The 9897-nt window shown below is 39.6% G+C and overlaps 1 protein-coding gene across 1 annotated transcript; it reads left to right on the top strand.

Annotated features, from left to right (window-relative positions):
• The first annotated feature begins 2168 nt into the window (after positions 1 to 2168).
• Positions 2169 to 8560, top strand: spo11 (SPO11 initiator of meiotic double stranded breaks). The gene is made up of 13 exons (XM_023429589.2): positions 2169 to 2366; positions 2844 to 2957; positions 3735 to 3823; positions 4223 to 4289; positions 4426 to 4534; positions 4885 to 4971; positions 5312 to 5348; positions 5552 to 5661; positions 5806 to 5905; positions 6297 to 6334; positions 6748 to 6824; positions 7234 to 7345; positions 8209 to 8560. The coding sequence occupies exons 1-13, from the start codon at positions 2254 to 2256 to the stop codon at positions 8326 to 8328; spliced, it is 1173 nt and encodes a 390-aa protein (XP_023285357.1). The 5' UTR covers positions 2169 to 2253; the 3' UTR covers positions 8329 to 8560.
• Positions 8561 to 9897: the final 1337 nt, after the last annotated feature.

Here is a 9897-nt window from a genome sequence, read left to right as displayed (position 1 = left end):
CACACACACACACACACATACACACACACACACACCCTCTCTTTCCTCTGACCCTGCAGCCCCTACTTCCCCCATGTTCCCCCCTACAGCCCAGCACAAACACTCATCCCGAGACAAGCACATGACTCGTTGCACTCTGTCTCCTCAGGTTAGGGCCTCACACTCGACACAAATCTCTCCCAGGCCAAAGGAACAGCAGGGGTCTGGAAGAGAAGAAAAAGGACCCCCACAACCTGTGGTCTTCCACATGTTAAGATTTTTTTCAGTTTGGGTGAGGGGTTGTCCCTCATCACTTAGAGATAGCAATTACTCAGAAATTAAGAGCCATTACTACGGAAGCAGCTTGTCAAAGCCACTCAGGAGAAAGGGGGACCTTTGGTAAAGCTGCACATTAGGAAATATTCAGGGTCAGGTCAGGGGCACGGACCTCTTCTCTTCAGATCCTGGCTCCCACACACTCTGACCAGGCCTTCACACTGTGAAAGAAAGACTGCAGTGCCTCCGCAAACACACGCAGCATGCCTGCCAGCAATTCTGAAAGGTGGGGACTGTGGATGACCTAATAGTTATAGAATCTAAGCACATGTCTCTGTTATAACAATGAAGTGACATGACTGGAAGATGATGCAACAAAGACACAGAAACAGGTTTTGAAAGATTGTTGATGAAGCAATATGTGGGATTTCCCCAGGGCATCGTATTTCTTTAATGTCATTTTAATGTTTGGAGCCTAACACAGCTGCAATTAGTCATTATCTGTCTGTTGCTGCTGCAGAAAGAATGAGCAGCAACATTTGTAGCGTCTTATTGAGCCCTGAAACACATGTTGACCATCATTATCGTTATACACAACCATCATCAAAATTATATTCAAAAATCACTTCAACATGGCTGACAGATACAATATATATATATATATATATATATATATATATATGGTTTCTCTGGGACTCTAACCACAGCCAATTACTCCCCACCCACCCTACTGAAACCACCACACACAAACAGAAACACACATACAGTCGACACACCTTTGGACAAGTATCAGCAAGCTCACATAAAGGGTCTCATTACTGAGTGCCATAGAGGGTGCTAACGGGGATTTTTCCAAACACCACCAGTGTAGGCCTACCGCCTTACACCAATGAGGTGCGAACTGGCCCACACACAGTCCTGGGTGTTAATAATGGACACAGCTTGCAAATGTGCACTGACCTTTAGCTTGAAGAAGAAGTCTGGTAGCTTCTTGCAGTCATTTCCAGGCTGTTTTGTGCATGTCAGGACATCAAGACTTACTGTAGGTTATTTAGTCACGTACTTCTGCATTCACAATTGTGGCACCCTGAGGAGAGAGGAGAAGATTTAACAAAAAAAGAAAAGAAAAGAAAATAAAAGCAGAAAAATAAACCAAAAGAAGTGCTATGCAGAATTTCTTTTATCATGGTGTGGCTTAATATCATGAATACCATTTATGTATGCAGAAAGGGCTCATTTACGGCTCACAAGTAAAAAAAAAAAAAGAAAAAAGTAAAGCACCCAGCACACACACACACACACACACTGTGTAGTAGGCCTACAGCCCATATGCAGTGCTCAGATCTTTTACTAAAGTTAAAAATGTAAAAATGCCCTCTGTCAGGATTACACTATTAGATATAATGCTACTGGATTATTACTATTAATGCAACAAACAATTAAGCAGCATTTTAATATTACAGGTCTTATTTTATCTACAGTTTTTGTCATCAACAGGGTGCAGGATTTAGTTTTTTGAGATATGCACCTGTCAATTAGTGGGCTAATAGAAATGTAGTGAAGTAGAACAGTATTAAGTAGCAGACCATGTGAATACTTAAGTAAAAGTACTTAAGAACTGTACAAAGCAGAGTATTTAAGTAATTTTACTTAACTACTTTCACCTCCTCATATTTGAGAGGCACAACCCGGGGCGTTTCTGTAGACTAACTTTTTCCACTTGAATCCGGTTAAGAAACACTGGATAGACGACGTGTTCGCATATGACAGTGTAAATATCGTCTTACCGTGTACATTTAGTGGAAATACTCAAAACTGTTGTTCAGTTTCTGTGGTCTTCTCATGGCCAAAAAAAAAAAAAAAACCCAAAACAAACGTACGGTGAATTCTTCCAACCGGAAGTCCATCTGCCTTCAGTCATGTCAGCTGAGCAACGAAGTCTAGGCGGGAACTTAGCGTAGATAAATGACTTAATGGTTAACAGTGCACAATAAAGTGATGGGAACACAGGCAGCAGAACTGTTCACTGAAATTGACAAACTCCGTGCTCAGCTGCTGAACAATGTGGAGGTCATTACAGACTGCCAACGTGTCGACGAAGAAATCAGCCAGTAAGTCCACAGTCACCTGCGCCAGCGGCTTGATTAGGTGATGTTAAACTACGTCATGGTTAGCTTGTTAGCTGTTAGCCAGCAGCAAACTGACAGCGTAATGCAGCGGGTACTTCACTCGCCCGATTATAATGTAGCTAGGTATGATTACTGGATTGTGGGCAATGCTGTATATCAATTATGGCAATCTTTATGGCAATATTTGAAGTGCCTTTGTCAGGTGTAAAGAGCAATCATTTCATTCTGATTATTTTATCCATGAACAGTTTCTCAGATGCTGAAAATACCTGCACCATACTGTATAAAAGTATATATTAATGAAGCTGAACCGGCTCCTATGCTAGGTTTTTGGCAGCTATTTCCACAATCATTGTCGGCATTCACAGCGGAAATCACTGTCTTTTGATTTTAGGTAACTTGGCTGACTCCTGCATCATTCATGCTTTTGAAATATTGTCATTGTATCTTTATTTGCAGCAGGGAAATTTTGACCCATATTGAAAACATAATCCTTGGAATAGTGACCAGTCTGTCCAAAGGTGAAGCCCCTGTCCTGACACTGCCCAACAGATCCAGCTGGGCCAACGTCAGGTAACTAGTTTTAAACACGCCATACACACACCAACTCTTTTGGATCCATGTAAGCCAACTGACATTTACAAGATAAACACAAGCAGTCATGTTATGTAAAGAAATAAATAAACATTTACTTACATAGGTCAGGCCACACAAGATGATCTAATTGCTGTTTAATTTACTTAAAGAGGAAATACACACTTGAGCTTTTTCTGAATTTGTATAAGGGGTGTTTTAAACACTGAACAGGCAACCAAAAAATTAAAACTTGCAACTTTGAAGTTGAAATAACTTCCTGAGCTCCTGAGTGATAAGGAATTGAAAAGCACTGGTCTCCACACACACACACACACACACACACACACACACACACACACACACACACACACACACACACAGTCAAACACAAATTTGCAAAGGGCTTTAATGTGACTAGGCTGCAGAGACCTTATGCTCTGAACAAAGCAAGCTGTCTGGTCTTGTTTGGATCAAACTTTGCCACAGTTTAAAGCGCATTCTGACTTAGCCCTTTCAAATGTGAGAATCCCACAGATTGAGCGCCAAAAGTTTCACAGAGGAATCAGGATGGTGAAGTGTGAGGGAGGCCTTCTCATAGGTAGCCCTCAGGGTGTGGGGAATTTTAGATGGCTTTCAGGTGGGAGCTTGATTTTCAAAGCTGTAAAAACAAATGTAGCACAAACAGTCTGTGATGATTTCTTTAATGGCCTCTTTTTCTTCCCTTCTTTTCCAAATGAACTTCCATAAGTTTTCTTTCATTACTCCCCACTTAAGTTTTGACAGTGCCATCGGGCTTCAGATGAGTTCAGGAGCTTCTGTCAGCGTCATTAGGAGCGACTGCCCTTCGTCTGTCACTAAATTTGGTGAGAAGATACTCACACCTTCGGCTGGTTTATTTTCTGATTTTGCCTCATATGTGACTTTTCCTGTCTTGACAGCAGACATTCCTTTTAGTCAAAAAACCTACAGTGGTAGTGTACTTCATGTGGCTTTCATTTCTATTCATTGTGAACATATGCATCAACTGCACAAACGGCAGTAAAAGTCAGACTTAGTTTTAGGTGACAAATTGGCAGAGACAGAACATGTTGAAAGGGCCTTTTTAAGGAACGATTTACCACATGGATATCCAAATTAAGAACAGGGTATGTATTTTTTTTCACTACAGCCCTTTAAAGATGTGATATAAAACTCATGATAGTGAGTATAGTGTTTATTGTTCAGGAGAGTTATTCATGTTTTATTTGTTTCTCTGTTTAAAGCACAAATTCTCAAGATTCTCTCCGTCATCTACAGACTTGTGCAGAGAAACTCATATGCTACAAAAAGGTTATTTGTTTTCAATTCACCAAAAATTCACCTTTCAAGTGATCACTAAAGTCAAATAAAATGTGCATTCTTTGCCGTTTTTTCCTTGGTTATTGGTAAATGTGGTGTCATGAACATTTACATATTGTTTCCACAGAGACATCTATTACAACAATACACAGCTGTTTGGTTCACAGACAGCTGTGGATAGTATTGTGGATGATATCTCCTGCATGCTAAAAGTTCCTCGCAGATCACTTCATGTGGTAAGTGTTCATGTCCATGTTAATACCTGAAACAGTTTTGTCAGTATGGCGAAAAAACGCAGACTTTAGACATTAAGACCTTGTAGCAAAATTCCTCTGGATTTGCTTTGTTATTATTAGTTCATGTCCCACAGATGAAATGTGTTAGTTTAGTGCGGTATTTTAAGCATTTTGTTCTGCTTCATGTCTCAGGAAACACCTGTGGAAAAAAATATGGTTCTTCTGATCAAACAGAAATTCAATTAATGCTGAATTCAAAGAGGCACTGTCCGAAGTATGTATACATACTATATTTATGTGTTAATATGAGCATGGAGTAACTTAAGTGTGTGTAACTTTTATGTCACCAGTTGGCCACGTCCAAGGGATTCATTGCAGGGGATTTGCGTTACATAGAGGAGGATGGGACAAGGATTGACTGCCACTCCAGCTCTGCTGTAAGTCCTGTCAACAGTCTTACCACCTTTCTCTCTCACCTCCTTTTAAAAATGTTTTCAAGACTTGACTTATGTCATATTGCCTCAGGCACCAACCATAGACTGCATACAGTCTATGATACCAACTTACCACCACCGTCGGCAGAAATGTGCATCTCTGCTCTGTGTGCTGGTAGAAGATGTGATGTAAACAATATGCAAACATTGCTCTATAGCACCATGAGGTGTCAACAACTCCACAGGGTGCCTTACAGACAACCACAGCGACATTAGCACTACAATGTTGCCAAGACAACTTTTACTGGTTGAACCAGTTTTTATGTCTGTGTTTTGTTTTCAGGCTGTTGCAGTTTCATCAAACATTGGTGGGATCAAAAGTATCCTTCCTAAGGAGTTTGAGAATTTTACTGTTCCTGCGAAAGAAAAATGTGTACACGTTCCACCTATTATTTATTTATTTATGCATATGTCTTCCATTTTGTCTGTCTTAAGATACATCTGGGAATGTCATGTTGTAATTATTATATACAGTATTTCTTACTACATGGCTGCAGGGTCTGTTTTTTTCCCTGACGATCAGATATTGTATCATCAGCAAAATTTGTCTTGATAGTTGAGAAGGATGCAACTTTCCAGAGATTGCTGGATGACGACTTCTGCACAAAGCTCTCTCCTTGCATCATAATCACAGTGTGTTTAGTTTTTTTTCTCCCCACTATCTTTTGGTGATTTTTGTAAATGTGACTTGATTCAGATTAACTTTAATATCCTCTCCTCTCAAAGAGGGCATCATCAGTGTTCTATATACTTGACAGATGTGTTTGTGTGCGTCAGGGTAAAGGCATGCCAGATGTAAACAGCAGGTTGATGGTGAGGAAGCTTTGGGACACGCTGCACATCCCCATATTTGCTCTGGTGGATGCTGACCCTCACGGTACACATCATCTGTCTGAGTGCAAACCAGTTTCACCTCTCACACACACACACTTCACGTATTTCCACACATTCAACTACACTCACAGAACTCTCTTTTCATCTCTGCACACGCACAGTAGGTTTGCATGTCCCACTAAGCCAGCAGATGTTAGCACCTGTCATAGCGCTTTGTCTGGCCATTATTTCCGTTGGCCCGATCTTGTCCAGGTGGGATGACTCTGTTTCCATCAGTCTCCATACCTCTAACCCTTTTCCCATTGCATGGCAAGACACATATGTAATGCTTTACTTTGCTCTAAGCCCCGTCACACATCTTAGAGGATAATTGCTCTGGTATGTTGGTGATTGCAGCGTGTCTCTGTCTCTCCCTCTCCCTCTCATTTTCCCAGGCATTGAGATCATGTGTATCTACAAGTACGGATCAGTGGTGAGTCCCGCCAATGCCAGTTATTCCTGTACTGTATATTATCCGATGTGGCCTGTTCAGTGTCTCTCTGTTAGCAATATGTAATTATGCCCCTCTTTAAGTAAAAAAAAAAAAAAAAAAAAAAAAAAAAATGGACCAATCATCCATCGCAGAATATTTAAACTGACATGGCATGGGGTGAAAATGTTGAGTGATTGTGTGGCAATGTCTTTGTTGATCACTGCGAATCTGTGTAATCATCCTTGTGTTCATTAACTTCATTGTGAACATGTGCTGGGTATAACCTCATTATGTAGGGACGGCGCTGATTGTCTGTGTATTTGCTTCAGATATACTGCACGTATAAGCGCGACATGTGTCTGTGTGTGTGTGACTGGGCGTGTGTGTTTGTGTGTGCATGGGTTTTTCCACAGGCCATGTCGTTTGAGGCCCACAGTCTGACGGTCCCCAGCGTTATGTGGCTAGGCCTCCTCCCCTCTGACCTCCAGAGGTTTGGACTCAACATTCGTTACTTCCTACTTCCTCCTCCTGCCTCTAATTGGGATTATATTCTGGGGACATTTAGATTGTTTGTTTTGGTTTCTGTTGCTGTCGCCCTCAATTTTTTTTTCCTTAAAGGAACTGCGTCTGAGAGCATATTGAGTTTTAAGTATATGTCCCCTTGAACAAATTTAGGCCAAAAGGGCTTTTTGACATACATTTGATTGTAGTCTGTACAATTCTTCCTCTTATGTTTCCCACTAAACATACATATAATGACTCCTCAACTAGAGTCCATTGAAAATGGGAGGAAACGTGCTGTCGGAACAACATCCATCAACAGAACTGCCTTCTGCCTGCTGTCATTTTCAGGAAATTAATTTGGTCATGTGCAGAAAAATCAACATTTCATTCCTCAGGTTGCGGGTTCCTGAGGATGCCCTGATCCCCCTCACCAAGAGAGATGAAAGCAAACTCGGCAGCCTCCTTAAAAGGCCGTACTTAACCAGCCAACCTGACTGGCAGAAAGAGGTGAGAAAAAAATGAAGGGAAAAAGGGAGAGGGGAAACTGCTGCAGAGGAATTTGGGCGTGAGAGCTCAATAAAGTGTGATGAAAGAAAGTAACTGAAACATGTCACTTTGAGTAACATACCATAGCTTTAGGATTAAAAGATTCAGTGTTATTGTTTTATTTCCATCTCAAAGATCTCACATTCTTGACATTTTTTCCTTGTCATTTGTTTTTTACAAAGAAAACTTTGACCTAACTGGATGATTTTTACCCTTTTTTTTTTTTTAAATGTGACTTTCTAACTATGATATCAATAAAAAGGATAATGCTGCAATTTTTCATTTGCAACTCACTAACCGACCACACTCACCTTTATAGATAGATAGATAGATAGATAGATAGATTCTTTATTGTCATTGCATTAAAAACAATGAAATTAAGTTTGGCAGCAATCCTCTTGGCAGCATATGTTAAAATAAATAAAGCTTAAAACTGAAATCATTAATTATATAACTATATAGTAAAATAAAATATGCATATAACACCAACGATATAACTATAAACTATAAATGATCAATATTGCACAGTGTAGTCGTGTTATTGCACAGGTATAGCAGCAACAGGTCATGAGACTATTTGATAAAATGTTAGTATAAAGCTCCCTTTTTTTCACAAGGAAAAAAAAGTGTTCTTCCTCAGAGGTTTACCAGTTTTAACATTTTGCTCATGTGACACATGGCAGAGGAATGTGTGTGAGAGGACTTAGCTCGCTGATACTAAGGATACAGAATACCCACACTTTTGTGGAGGCTGATGATTTATACTTGTTTGCACGGTATCCTCTTGCATGCCCCTGAAAATTGCATGTTTGCTCTTGTTGTAGATGGAACTGATGCAGCAGACCAGGGTCAAGGCTGAAATACAGTCTCTGGCAGCCATAGCTCCTGATTTCCTCACCAGCATTTACCTGCCCAACAAGCTGCGATATGGAGGCTGGATATGAGCATAATGCTGCCACCTAGTGGCGGTGGATGCGAACTGCTGAAACAGATTGCAAATCTAACAAAGATCTTACATTCAGTTGTCCTCCCTAACCTTTTCAGAAAAAAATTTTTATATTAATTTGCGTGAGTTCAGTTTGTACTCTTAGCATATTTATCAGTCAGGGTGTGTGTTTGTTTTCTAACTGTGTTTCAGAAATGTGTCATTATATCATTAAAACTCCTGTAATCACATTGACAAGTCAGAGCATGGTTTTGATCTTTACGTTGTTGTTGGCCTTGATTATATATTCCCAAGATATTTGAACCTGCTGCTGCAAAGTCCTGAAACACACCATGGCAGTTTTATTACTCTACAATTGTTCCAGCACTATTGTACATGCTTTGCCACTGAACACAACAAAGCATGCTGGTGCAAAGACTATAAGTGAGGATATGTGGATGATGATTTAGTGGTTTGGAACTGGAGTGTCTGTGTAGGTGTTCATTCATTAATGTACAACATATCTAGGCTGATGCTGCTGTTTCTTTATAGTCTGTTCTCCAGCAGGTGGAGACAGCGTGCATTAAATGAGAATGGGGCAGGAGTTTTTTTTTTTTAAAGAAATTACAGAACTTTTACTGTTTTATATGATCAAGAAATCAAGTTGTGTGGAGTAAATAAAGGGGGAAGTGGTGAAGGAACCCTAAAAAACTTCAATATAGATTTTTAAATTATCCAGAACCAGTGGTTTACTTGAGTAAAAGTCAAAGTACCACATTGTCTTCTTAACAAGTACAAAGCCTGCTTTCAAACTTCTACTTAAGTAAAAGTACTCATGTATTAGCACCGAAATATACTTACAGTATCAAAAGTAAACGTAAACTGCTCGATATGGAGAATGATCTTTGAGAGTGTTATATTATTATAGCCTACTATTGAATCATTATTATTGATGCATGTAAGCAGCATTTTTATGGTGATACTGACATAGTATCATAATCTTAATCAAGTCACAGTTATAATCTTAGAAGTAGTAGTTAGTGATGATGATGATGACATTTTCAGTATTTTAGTGCTACTCGTTGGAGGAAGAATTCATATTCTAATCTGAGAGTAGCAATAATAAACTGTAAAATACTAATTTACAAGTAAAAGTCCTGCATTCAAAATAAAAACTTAAGTAAAAGTGTGTAAGGGTTAACAAAATATACTCTAAGTATCAAAGGTGATAGAGAAAATTTTAACTTATGAGTGAAACACTGTTATATAATACTTATATACTACTGCTAACGCATTTATGCAAAGTACAATATTTCTGTCAGAACTGTGGTGAACTGGAAGGAATGGAAAAAGGTGAAGTCCCTGAAATTTGTGGGCCTGCAAAGTAAATATTCCACCACTGGTCATGATGACATTGTAAACAGTATCTTGGGGGCTACAGCGGTGAACAGCTTTGGTAATACTGAAGAAATGAGTTTGACTTTTGCAGTGAAAAAAATGTTTGGAGGTCGTTTTGTGCTCGGTTTAGTGAACGTATAGTGCTTCCTGTTGGACTAGACCATCTTTGGCAGTGTTATTATATGACTGC

This window comes from Seriola lalandi, unplaced genomic scaffold, assembly GCF_002814215.2.
Source record: "Seriola lalandi dorsalis isolate HSWRI2012SDOR001 ecotype SW California unplaced genomic scaffold, Sedor1 jcf7180002054896, whole genome shotgun sequence".
Lineage (NCBI taxonomy): Eukaryota > Metazoa > Chordata > Actinopteri > Carangiformes > Carangidae > Seriola > Seriola lalandi.
This window is presented reverse-complemented; position numbering and strand designations above follow the sequence as displayed.